The 13,539-nt window shown below is 40.9% G+C and overlaps 1 protein-coding gene across 1 annotated transcript in view; it reads left to right on the top strand.

The window, feature by feature from the left end:
• The window catches only part of SNTB1 (syntrophin beta 1), a 107,557-nt gene extending 94,544 nt beyond the window's left edge, over positions 1-13,013 (top strand). Inside the window, exons 5-7 of the mRNA XM_081325183.1 lie at positions 5,161-5,357; positions 7,045-7,235; positions 8,844-13,013. Coding sequence (XP_081181309.1) covers positions 5,161-5,357; positions 7,045-7,235; positions 8,844-8,936 — 481 coding nt within the window. The 3' untranslated portion in view covers positions 8,937-13,013. The remainder of the gene's footprint in view (positions 1-5,160; positions 5,358-7,044; positions 7,236-8,843) is intronic.
• Positions 13,014-13,539: the final 526 nt, after the last annotated feature.

Genomic DNA, 13,539 nt, shown 5'->3' with positions numbered 1-13,539 from the left:
TAGAGTCAGAAACGACTAGCACACATGTGCGGGGGAACTTTTACCTTTACCTTTATGTAGGTAGTCCTCAACTTATGACTGGTTACTTAGCGGCCATTCCAAGTTACAATGGACCCCACAAAAACTATCCCAAAGGTCCTTTTCCCCAAAGGCGACTGGGCTTTCTTGGTTTATTGTTTGAAAATGTTTCACTTTTTCGTTGACCAGTTCGGAGACCCCTACAATAAAACATGGACCGTCAATGGAAGGTTCAGGCATTTGATCAGCTTCTGTTCACCGCAGGAGAGAAGTTTTCATGTTACCAGCTAAAGTTGGTCCATGTAGTGATTGATAACTGTTGAGCTGTCAGTAGGGAAAACATTTCTCACGTAGTTGAGGAGAACAAATGGAGATGAATAACTTGTTGAAGGGCCAGCCTCCCAACATAACGTTCTGATGAAACAAGAGTAAGAAACTAATAGCTGCAGAAAAAAAAATTCAACCATCATGATTTCTGTACATGATTTTGAGTTTAAAACTAACTCATTGGCTTGAAACAGTGGACTCAGCTGAAACTCTGACCAATCCTAATGCATGTTTAATTGGACTGCAGTTTTTATTATCTTGGATTCCCAGTGCCTTTTAAACACACTTTGCCTGACCCTGTGTTTGTTTTGTTCTGGAAACCGCATGAGAAACCTGAGAACCTTTGCAACCTCTGAACAGCCCCACAAGCTAGCGAAATGAAATGTCTGTGGTATCCAGTTCCCTCTTTCTATAGACAGGAAGGTTATCTTAGGACAACTACTTATAAAAGAACAACTAAGTTGCCACAAGCACACACCTGTCAAAGTTGGAGGGACTGGAAATCTACTTCAGATGCAGTTTCTTCTTTGAAAAATTGCCGTGTATCATCATAACCAGTTACATCAGAAACTCTCTTTTCAGCTATTTTAGATACAGGTAATCCTCGACTTAGGATCACAAGTGAGCCCAAGATTTTTGCTGCTAGACAAGGCAGTTGTTAAGAGAGTTTAGCCCCATTTTGCAATCCTTTTTTTTTTGCCACATTTTGCAATCCTTTTTTTGCCACAGTTGTGAAGGTTTAACTACTTAACAACTCCAATTGTTAAGTAAATCATGCGGTCATTAAACAAATCTGGCTTCCCCCATTGACTTTGCTTGTTGGAAGGTTACAAATTGGGAGGTTACAAATGGTGATCACATGACCATGTGCAACTGGCATAAGTACATGCCAGTTGTCAAGTACCCAAATTTTGATCACATGACCAGGGGAATGTTACAACGATTGTAAATGTGAAAACCTGTCATAATTCACTTTTTCCAGTGCTGTTGTAACTTTGAACAGTCACTAAACAAATGAATGTTAGCTTGAGGACTAATGTGTTTCCCTGAAAATAAGACCCAATCTTATATATATTTTTGCCTCCAAAAGAGGCACCAGATCTTATTTTGGGAGGATCTCTTACCTGTTTACCTGCCGCCACCAGGCCTCCCACGCCCCGACACCTGTTGCACCGCTGCCCGAGTTCTTCTGTGGGCACTTGCGGATGCTCATGGCTGGATGCCACGTGGCGCATTGCACCGGTGCTGCCGCTCGTGGCAGGAGGCTGCAAGGCAGGTTGCGCCGGTGCCGTCACTCGCTCATGCTCTGACACAACACGCCACGCGGCCTTCTGTTTCTTGTCTGAACTTGTAGTTTGGTAAACATTTTCCAAATCTTTTTAAAAGTAGAAAAGTCCGAGGAGTTCAGTTATTAAGAATTCTAAGTTAAAGTGCCTTGACATAGACTTCTCAATTTCACTTTGTAAACTATCAATGCCTGAACGTTATGATGCTGTGGAGCAAAACCTTAATGAGACGCTTATTTTGTGGGGACGTGTCTAGAAACGCAAGGTTTAAGAGAGAATGTGTTAGAAAGAAGATTTGGTAAGATTTGTAAATGGGGAACAAGAAAACACAGGTTTGTGGATGAGCAGATGCAAGAATGGACAAGTTCTGTCTTTTTAACTTGGCTGTTTGAGAGGGAGAAGGTTGAGCCAGATCTTCCATGCCTCCTTAAAGTTAAAGCCAGCTTAGTCTAATGGTTAAGGTGCCACATTAGGAGCAGGGAAATTTGAGTTCTGGGCTTGTGTTGTTGTTGTTGTTCGTTGCGAAGTTGTGTCCGACCCATCGCGACCCTATGGACAACGTTCCTTCAGGCCTTCCTGTCCTCTACCATCTTCTGGACTCCCTTTAAGCTCACGCCTACTCCATCCAGCCATCTCATTCTCTGTCTTCCCCTTCTTCTCTTGCCCTCAATCTTTCCCAGCATTAGGCTCTTCTCCAGTGAGTCCTTCCTTCTCATTAGGTGGCCAAAGTGAGTTTTAGCTCCAGGATCTGGCCTTCTAAAGACGAGTCAGGGTTGATCTCCTCTAGGACTGACCGGTTTGATCGCCTTGCAGTCCAAGGGACTCGCAGGAGTCTTCTCCAGCACCAGAGTTCAAAAGCCTCAATTCTTTGGTGCTCAGCCTTTCTTATGGTCCAACTTTCACAGCCATACATTGCAACTGGGAAGACCATAGCCTTGACTATACGCACTTTTGTTGACAGCGTGATGTCTCTGCTTTTTAGTGTGCTGTCTAGATTTGCCATGGCTTTCTTCCCCAGGAGCAAGCGTCTTTTAATTTCTTGGCTACTGTCCCCATCTGCAGTGATCTTGGAGCCCAGGAAAATAAAATCTGTCACTACCTCCATTTCTTCCCCATCTATTTGCCAGGAATTGAGAGGGCCGGATGCCATGATCTTGGTTTTCTTAATGTTTAGTTTCAACCCAACTTTTGCACTCTCCTTCTTCACTCGCAACAAGAGACTCTTCAGTTCCTCTTCACTTTCTGCCATTAGAGTGTTAGAATATTAAATTTAGTAGCTGGTCTTGTGTTAGAATATTAAATTTAGTAGCTGGAACAGCAAAGTGTACAATAGGCCATTACACACAGTTGTAGTTGATGAGTTAGAAACTGCTGACACATAGAGGAGGCAATCTATGCTGTGATTGGTGGCTGTGGGTGTAAAGGGGGAGTTTCCCTTTTTCCCGCTTTTTTCTTCTGTACGCTTTGCATACCTCAGAATGTTCATGTATTCCTGACTATCTTGTCTGCTGTAAATATAAATGTTATATTTACAGCAAAAAATAAATACATTTATTTTTGTAAAACTACATGTTCGTGTCAGTAGTCTCTGACTTTTTGTGGACAGCTGCTGTGCAATTCCATGACATCTTGCTTTAGGCATGAAACTAGCTTTGGGACAGTCACTTTCTCTCAGTCATAGGAAGAAAGCAATGGCAAACCATTTCCAAAATGTGGTCAAGAAAACTGCAGGGACTTGTCTAGGCCAGGGGTAGGCAACCTCGGCTCTTTTATGACTCATGGACTTTAACTCCCAGAATTCCTGAGTCAGCTATGCTGACTCAGGAATTCTGGGAGTTGAAGTCCATGAGTCATAAAAGTGCCGAGGTTGCCTACCCCTGGTCTAGGCAGTTGCCAGGAATCAAGACTGATGTGAATCCAGATGATGATAATGTTCTTTAGCTTGGTTCCTGGTACGTTTGTAGAAATATTCTATTTTTTTTACCACCAATACAGAAAAGGTTTTCCATTGCCTCTTTCAAAGATATTTTTCCACCATTCCAATCCAGCCTATGGTTTTGTTCCCCCCCCCCACACACACACTATCTATGACAGAAGACTTTTTCTTGGAAAGTGGTAGGGGAAGAAATGTGTGGCATGTATTTGCCCAGTATGACTAGTAGACCAACCTGTACTCTTCTTGAGTTGGCCACCCTCAGCAGTGATTTATCCATGGTTTAATGATAGTCTATCGTGACAATCGTGCAAGTCCGATTGGGCTGTCCCTGGGGGAAACAAAATCTGGAAATTATTGTTGGGGCCAAAGATAAGAGTTGGGCTACATTTCAAGTACAGGTTTAGCATAATGCCTGTTTTGAAAGATCTATACTGATTGGTTGTTGGTTACTGGCAAAAATTAAGGTGCTGGCGTTATGCTTTAAAGTCTCAAAGGGGCTGCTTGTCCTGTTAACAAAGTTGACCAGTAGTTTTGGTCAATCATTCTGAAGATGCCCCACAGTCACAGATCCATCTTTCTGGCACATGGATGGGGGTTCTCATGCATTACTCCTAGACAATGGAATATATTTATTCAACTTTGTGTTTAGGAAATCTGCAAAGATACCTCATTCTCAACAAATGTTGTTTATATCCTTGTTAGCGTGGATTTTTTTAAACTTTTTGATTCACATATTGTCGGGTGCTTTGCATATTTGCCAAGCAGAAAGGCAGGTGTAAATCAAATGCACTTAATAAATACTATGTACCAACAACCAGGTTTGACCCTGTATGACTCCCAAGCAGGAAAAGATGGCCAGATACTGCCACCTACTGTGTGACCTGCTAGAGCATGCTGGCTCTTAAATGCACACCGCAGTCCATTAAAAGGCTCCTTTGACCTGGCAAATCTTCTCCAGCTGGGTTAACTTTGTGGGCGAAAGCTCTCATCAGCTCCCTCACCAAATTTTCTCTGTACTCTACATCCTTTGTTCAGTTACCTTGAAATGGCCTCTGATACCTTATCGCTGTAGGTTAATAAATGCTTTTTTCTGATGCTGTTAAACCTATGTGCAGCAAATATTTTGGATCCCTGAATACATAAAAAAATATATGAACTGCATTGACTACCAAGCTTCTACAGATATGTCTTCCCAGTTGCCTCTTTGACATGGTCCTCTGAAAAAACCTTAGTAAACAAGATAATAAATTGTAAAATGGGATGGGGTCTTTTTTCCCTGTTAGCTTCTTGTTTCCAGATAGGACAATAATACCCATCAGACATGAAGTTTTATTGAAAGTTTATATATTATAAAAACAATAAAGACAGAAGGGAGGAAGGAAGGAAGGAAGGAAGGAAGGAAGGAAGGAAGGAAGGAAATATTTCTTTTTATTAAAATTCTAGGAAAAGGATTTTGATTAGTCACAAGGAAAAGTTTCCTATAAATCCAAGAGAATAAATGTCAGACACATATGGGATCTCCAGTGAAACTGTCTTTCTCCCACTAAGATTGCTTCCCTAACAATGTGTGTTGGTTCTTAAATTTGTTTTCAGGTTGGTACATTCAGGACCCGGGAAGGGGTCTCCACAGTCTGGGGTAGATTTGTCCTTTGCCACTCGAACGGGCACACAACAAGGGATTGAGAGCCATCTTTTCAAAACCGAGACTAGCAGAGACCTTTCACTGTGGACCCGGAGCCTAGTTCAAGGTTGCCACAACGCAACTGAACTCTCTGTGGAAGTCACAACAGGTAAATCAACTGCACAGAAGCTTCTTGGCAATCAATTTCTCCCAGAGCAGGATGAATCTTGGTAGACGGACCTCCCTGGCTTCTGCCAGTGGCAAGAAAGAGACCTCGTCAATAAACTAGATGGTGTTGAAAGGACTCTTTTGCAGTTTGGAAAGACTGGTTAAAGAGCAAAATCAACGCCATCCAACATCTATTGCTCACATTAGATGGCAGATCTTTTAAGAATGCTAGTCTGGACTGTTGTTTTGTTTAAATCCTTTGATCAATGGTCTGGGCTCAGAATTGCACTTTAAAAGATATAAAGAAGAAGAGGGAGGGAGGGAGGAGAAAAGACTAAAGTCAACAACAGTTGTTTCTTTTTTCCTGGAGATTAAAACAATTCAGGCAGCCTGATAAGAGAGACATTGAGGAGAAATTGAGAGCAGAGCAATTGGCCTAGTCCAGGGGTAGGCAAGCTCGGCTCTTTTATGACTCATGGACTTCAACTCCCAGAATTCCTGTGGGGATCGTGTTTTCTAATAAACAGCTGGCTCAGGAATTCTGGGAGTTGAAGTCCATGAGTCATAAAAGAGCCGAGCTTGCCTACCCCTGGCCTAGTCCTAGTCCCTTTCTCTCTACCTCTGTAGTGGCCTAGTCAGAGAACCGAGGTGAGTTTTATTGGTTCAAGGCCACAAAAAGAGTCAGAGGGAGTTCTGTAGGGTGGATTGAATGTCCATCTGTGACATGACACTTCATTACAGAGCTTACAAGTTGGCTTGAGGCAGTCAGTACCTCAGCCTCCTCACAAGTTGGTCCTTTTGAGATGACATAGGATCAAATGAGGACAAGAACACTCACTCCTGTGTCAAGGAAAGGCAGGATGTAAATGTAGTGTTAAGGGACGCGGTGGCTCAGTGGGTTAGGACGCTGAGCTTGTCGATCGGATGGTCGGCAGTTTGGCGGGTCGAATTCCGAGTGCCGCGTAACAGAGTGAGCGCCTGTTACTCGTCCCAGCTTCTGCCAACCTAGCAGTTTGAAAGCACGTAAAAATGCAAGTAGAAAAATAGGAACCACTGCGGTGGGAAGGTAACAGCGTTCCGTGCGCCTTTGGCGTCTAGTCATGCCGCTACATGACCACGGAGACGTCCTCGGATGTCCTTCGGCTTTGAAACGGAGATGAGCACCGGCCCCTAGAGTTGGAAATGACTAGCATGCATGTGCGGGGGAACCTTTACCTTTTACCTAAATGTAATGTTTATCAATAAATCCTTGGCTATCACAAGAGCTGTCTTGGCATCTAGAAATTTTGAAAAGCAAGATCAATTGCTAAACTTCTCTTATTCGCTGAAAGTTTACACTTTACTCCATGTCCTTGACTGTAGTAGTTTCCCAAAGGTTGAGAAACCTGATTCAGGGATCTTACAAGATACACAACTCCCTTTTTAATTAAACACAGACAGCAATTGTTATTACACTGTGGATCCTACCACTTTTTAATGCTGCACGGTCAGCTGTGCTGAAACCTTTGTGCTATATTAACCTCATTGTTACAATCATTGGAACTTCTTTCCAATTAGCAGGGAACTCATTAGCATTCCTATTAATCCCCAAGCTACTACCAACATCAGAGTGGCCTCATAATCTTTTATTAGCACTATCATTCTTCTAAAGTGCCATAAATCCTGTTTGTTCCTGTTTCCTTCTTCAGCTTGCATGTATAAAAACCAGGAGTGCCGTTTGACCATCCATTATGACCATGGATTTTCCCTCACAACTGAACCCCAAGTTGGTGCCTTTCCCAAAACCATCTTCCAGCATCCCTACGAGAAGCTAAAATCATCTTCAGATGATGGGATTCGGATGCTCTATTTGGACTTTGGAGGAAAGGAAGGTGAAATTGTAAGTGTGCTGGGATTATTTGTTTTGCAACATAGCTGGGGATGAAGATTGTTATTATTTGTAGCATCTGATCCCAAAGGTGTTTTTTCAAGACTTTCTTGTTTTTCTCTGAAGATGTTTGGGACAACTGTGACCTGGATGACTGAGAATCTCCATAGACATGTGGCATCTGATTATTAGAAAACACGATCCCCACAGATTAGCTGTTCTGTGAAGCAGCAGGAAAAGCACATTTCATGGCAGCATTCCTAGTCATTAATGAATGATCCCTTGAATGGTTAAAATTATTATCCATGGATATTCTCTGCAGTATAAAACAAAAGAATTCTCTCCATCACATAGACAACTCCATAATTACAAAAAAAAAGTCTGACCCTACTGATCTGGAGGCACTCTATAGAGCTTGGAAAAGGCTGATGAGCATCATCTACTCCTTGAATCATATTTTGCAGTCCTACCTCTTTCCAAGGGAACATTTCTTTCGGTGAAAGGCATTTCACATATGGAAACCCTACATACAGACAGGAATACGCTTTCCTGTTCCTTAAATTCACAACTAGAATTGAGTGTAAAATTATCTTTCTTTTCATGGTCTCTGAATTCAGTTGGATTTTGGATAGACAGCCTGCTCCCCATTGTCCCCATCAGCAAACAGAATAAAATGCTAGATTGGTTCTCCCTCACATCTCGTCTCTTGATTTCCTAATATAGTCCCATGAATATAGTCACAGTAGAATTACAATTGTAATCATATATCAGCCCTACACATAGACCAGATTAGGTCAGGAGTACTTTTACTGAAACAGATATAGTAATTGAATTTTGTAAGTTTGAATGTGCTCTCCTTTATCTAGGGAGGGGCTTGTTTGAGTCTTTTTTTTTAATTCCATTTATATCCCGCCCTTCTCTGAAGACTCAGGTTAGACAAGTTATTTTCTTGGGCTAGGACTCAAGGCTTACTTATCTGGCAACTGCCTTGATAGTGACTCTTCTTTCTGTCTTTTAAGATCATTCCTGATGTAACATGCCTGAATTATGCTATTAAATAATCTATTGTGGCCTCAAAATGCTGTTACAGTGGTACCTTGGTACTTGGCTTTAATTTGTTCTGGGCGGTGCGACAGGTACTAAAAAGGATGAGTCCCAAACAAACCATGTGACGTATCACGTCAGCCTTTGTTTCTGCTGAGAAGAACTTTCTATCTGTCCCTTTTCCTATGACAACGACCTTTTGAGCATGGCCAACTTCCTGTCCGCTCTTTGTGGCCACCCACCTCCTTTTGCAGCATCCTTCCCAGCATGGCTGACTTCCTGTCTGTTCCCCACACCTGTTCCCCTCTTCCTATAACAGTGCGTTGAGTAGTAAACAAAGACAGAGTACTGGGACAACATTTTCACATCAAAATGCATCGAGAACCAAATTTGATGAGTTTTGAAGCAGTCAAGTACCAAGGTGTCACTGTATTTGCCAAAGCTTCAGGCATAATGCTGAGAAATTCATAGTGCTATATTTCAACTAAAATATTTGGTGGCTTGGGCAACAAATTCTGGACCCAGTCCAGAATTAAGCACACACAATAACTCCTTGTCTCTGTTTTCCGATTTCAGCAACTGGACCTTCATTCCTGTCCAAAGCCGATCGTATTCATCATTCATTCATTCCTTTTTGCCAAGATTACAAGACTTGGATTGGTAGCATAAATTGTCTTGTCATTGGCAAGAACAAAAAATGATTTTTTTTAAAAAAAGGAACTATTCAAGTCCAAATCTCCCAACACGTTGTCAACACTGGGAGCTACTAGGAGAACATATAAACTCTTCCGCAGATGACCTGAAGTTCAAATGGGGAGAGGGCAAAGTCGATGTTTTGATCAAATATAATAATCAGGGCTCTGAAGAATAAAAGTCATAATATTTGCTTCAACTAAAACATGTTACAAGGGAAACGACGGTGATTGCTCTGAATAAAGCCAAAATTGAGTGATTAAGAAGTCAGAGATGAATGCTGTATGATAGCATTTTGGATTCATAAGTGTGCCTCTATGTATGTTTTTAGAGCAGTATGTTCCATCTTGGGTTTTGAGAATGTCTGGGCTTCCCTAGAAGATTCAGCAATTTTTCAATGAAAAGACTTGGTGAGGGTAGAGTAGCTTCTGTGAATGCTAAGTTTTTCCCTTCTCCCCTTCATCATTTTCCCCCTAACCCTTTAAAATGCACTCTCTATTTACCTCTAAGTAGATCAGGCTGTTTTTGTAAACAGGTAACATATTCTAAATCCTTTGCAAGGTGCAGAGAAACAGCACCTTGGATAGAAGGTGGATAGAAATCCTACAGAGCAGGAAATCTGAAAACCACTGGAAAGTAAAGCTAAGTAGATAGTTACCATCAAAATCAGGATTTTTAAAACGAACCCTATGTGCTACATAGTTTCTCGCCAAACTATCAGTTCTCAAAAAGCACAAAAAACTTATCCGTGTACAGACTAGTAGTTTGCTTGTCAAGAGAAGGGGTGAATTTGCAGTCCACTCTATCCTTTTTCTAATAAGGAGCACAATCAATTTGTGTAACTCACACGGTCAGGGCTCAAGTTGCTGTACACCACGGCTTCCCAGCCTTGGCAACTTGAAGACGCATGGACTTCAACTTCCCGAATTTCCTTGGGCTGGGGAATTCTGAAGTCCACATATCTTAAAGATACCAAGTTTGGGAAACTCTGCTGTAGGCAGACTGAGTTTGCTGACTTTTATCAAACTAGCCATAAAAAGGAACTCTTGAGTGGACAAACTTGGAGCAACATCTTAGAAATATCTTTAGATAACATACTTCATAGACACAGGATACTTTTGAGAATTTGTTGAAAAAACAAGGCAAATTCAAGTGATAAAATCCAAATGATGTAAGCTTTATAAGATTGCAGTTGTTCAGTTAACAGTTATAAACTTGTGAAGGTGGGGAGGGAGGTGGAATCTGGTATGCATCATACATTTTAAAACATTACAGTGGAAGTACAGTAAAAGCAATGGAAACGATAAACACCTTGAAAAGAGGAAATGCATTTCAGAGTGGTCCAGAGTGGCTGAACTGTAGTTCATATGTGATGTTGTCAGTGGAATTTTGGTTCGTGCATTTTGTGGCTTGTAATTCTCTTGCCCTGTCCACAAACCCTTTTGTAACATTTGGCTGTAGACCCGTCTAAAGCAAAGGAGACGTTTTTGTGATGAAGAAGAAGGCAGAAGCAGCCTCCAGGAGACAGAGGAAGATGCTGAAGAAATATGGATAGAAGGGATACAGAGGCACTGCCCATGAAGCCTGAGTAATTTAGGACAGAAGCCATAGCAATCAGCTGTGTGGAAAAAACCAGGAACAAGGCGAAGAAGAGGAACATCAACCTCATCTAGGAGATCCATACAAAACACCTAATGCAGAGAGGAAGCAAGGAGTGGCTATTAAAGCTCAGAAAACAGGTTCAAGTTGGCGAGTGCGCTGTCCTTTATTAATCACTCAGATCCAACTTGCAAAAATCAGAGCAACATCATGGGGTATCTTTTCCACCGATGTTCTGGAGACCTCACCTAAGTAGGGAAGAGAACCTTCTGCACCTTCCAAGGTCTTTCCCCTTTTCTCGTGGCTCTACATCAAGGAGGAGAGAAATAAATTATGTGTCATCTAGACTTTCCCCTACCACCCATACTCAGCATATTCTACCAAGGAAAGGAGATAACGGTCATTTTCCAAGATTTTCATCAACTGCTCTTAACAATGTTTAGCTAGAAGAACCCAAAGCTGATCAAGTCTAACTAGTTGAGATCTTTAAAATTTTGTGTTGTGGCAGTTAACGGGCATCTGAATGTTGTGGTCTGTAGTTTGGGAGCTCTGAAACTTGGCGTAGGCTGAATCTTAGCAGCAGGGCCTCATCCTGGTGACTGGCATTCACTGAATTAAATCCAAGGCATTAGGGAGCTTTTATTTTTTCTGTCTTGTTTTAGAGAACAAGGGCAATCAATCGCAGCAGCAACAGCCTGAACTGCTGTTCAAGTGTCATTTTAACCTTGTTTTCATCTTTTTAAAGTTGCACTCAACTTGATAGATGCATCCATGTACTCTTTTTGGCTGCAATATGGACATGCCGTACAGATAGTCCTCAGCTTATGATCAGGGCTACACATGGCCCTGTTCTGAAGTTCTAATGGCCTTTTCCCCCAGTCACGTGACTGCATTTCAGGCACTTGGCAGTTAAGCCATAATTAAGGCTATTTGCAGCATCCCATGGTTCATGAGAATGTTTTTGCTGAAAACTGGCATTTACTTCATTTTTAGCAAAACTGGCCCTTAGCAAACTTCACGACATCTGCGGTCATTTAACAACTGCCAGAAAAGTTATAAAATTGAGTCGGTCCAGTGCGTGACCCGCTTTCCCATCATCATAACTTACAATTATGATGGCCAGGCTCCATTACGGTCATAAGTCAAGGAGTATCTGTACGGTTGTCTTTATGAAATGCTTTCACCCAATCTGATCTCCAGCTATAGAGCTTTATTTGTGGTTTTTCCACCCAGGTACAAGCCAAGTCCTCTTCTGCTTAGCTTCTTAATAACCTGCTAAATGATTGTCAGATATATTAAACTTTAAAAAAATAATTTCTATATCAAAAGGCCAAAAAAAATAAAAAAAAATACTTGCAATATGGATGCCCAGAGACACAAATTAACTTCAGTTGTGGTTTTTTTTATTCATGGGCCATAGTAAATGAGGAAGTTTTTAGGGTTGCTTAGATATATGTGGTCAATTGGGGAAATGCCCCTGAATTCTCAACCTGAATCCATATTTCCACGCTACCTACAGATTACAAATGAAATTTTGTATGAGGATTAAAAAAAATGGAAGCTAAGTGTAAATATATAAATTATGCTTGCTTTCAACTGCATTTGGAAAAAATTCTCTGCAGCATTACATCCTCCTTGAAGTAATTAATCTAAGGTTTCATATAATTTGATTAGAATAAATAGGATTCATAAAGGCTGATGTGTTAATTCTTAAATGCGATTAAGGTAATCTTGGGGAATATTTGAAACAAGGTTGGAAATTAAAAAAAACCCCAAGATTGGGCTAACCATAACTAAGATTTTACACCTGCAGAAGCCTACATTATCTCTATATGCCCATTTTGTGCCTAAGCTTCCCTATATATATATATATACACACACACAGAGGTCTCTCTAAAATAAATATATTTTTACTGATATGAAATTTCCATTGGTTTGTGTCTGTCAGTGAAAGAATGACGTACAAAATTTGTGATTTAAACGGCATTTTGTGGGGGGGGGAAATCAACCCTTTCCAATGTAGCAGGATTTTCAAGTTCCTTCCATGGCAGTATTTATTATTGTGAATGAGCAAAAGCCAGAGTATCAAGTAGAATATTGTGTATTTTAGGAAAAGTTCATGCATATGTAAATTCTATTGTACTGCTACTTTCAATATCTAACAACCCCATTAGAATAATATATCTGCTTTGTATATAATCAGGATTAATTCATTAGTTATGTATTGTACGGTGCTCAAATCACATGAAGAAGCGAACAACTAATTTGCAAAAAGAAATATATATTTATAGTCAAATACAGATTTTGAACGACTCTAGATGCGGTTACTTTAGATGGGGTTGACAGAATGAATTCAATGGAACTACCCCAGATTTATAAGAATTTAATCTACAATATTTATATTTTCAAGAGGGAGAAAAAAAGACTATATTTAATAAAGTGTCACTTATTGGATTTTTTTTGTGAGGTGATAATTTATTTGACAAGAAGAAAGTCAGATTTTTGCTCAGGTTTTTTTTTTACAATTTTTACAACTAAAAATTGTAAAAAAAAACAGTGAAGTACTGATTTCACAGAATGGGAATAATTATTCGAGGTAAGTTCTCTTACTAAACCACTATTGTTCGGTAGTTAAGTTCACTGAAAGGAGTATCAACTTCATGGCATTTCACACAAATATATTACGGCAATGGTTCTCAACCTGTGGTCCATGGACCACTGGGGGGCGTCTCAATATCTTTGCGGGGTCTACTAAGGCTTGAAGAAATGTTATGATTTAAATCAGGGGTGTCAAACTGTCGGCTCATGGGCCAGACGCATCATCCGGAAGCTGCGCCCACCCCATTGCCAGCAATGGCAAAACCGTCCCGATACATTGCGCGACGTCACGAGTTTGACATGTCTGATTTAAATCTTGAGTCTTGGGGGTCCATGGCCACGAAAGGTATTTAAAGGGGGTCTGTGGTGAAGAAAAGGTTGA

Source organism: Vipera berus, assembly GCF_964194415.1.
Source record: "Vipera berus genome assembly, chromosome: 3".
NCBI classification, from domain to species: Eukaryota; Metazoa; Chordata; class Lepidosauria; order Squamata; family Viperidae; genus Vipera; species Vipera berus.
The sequence above is the reverse complement of the archived record's forward strand: the minus strand, read 5'-3'. Positions and strand labels throughout refer to the sequence as shown.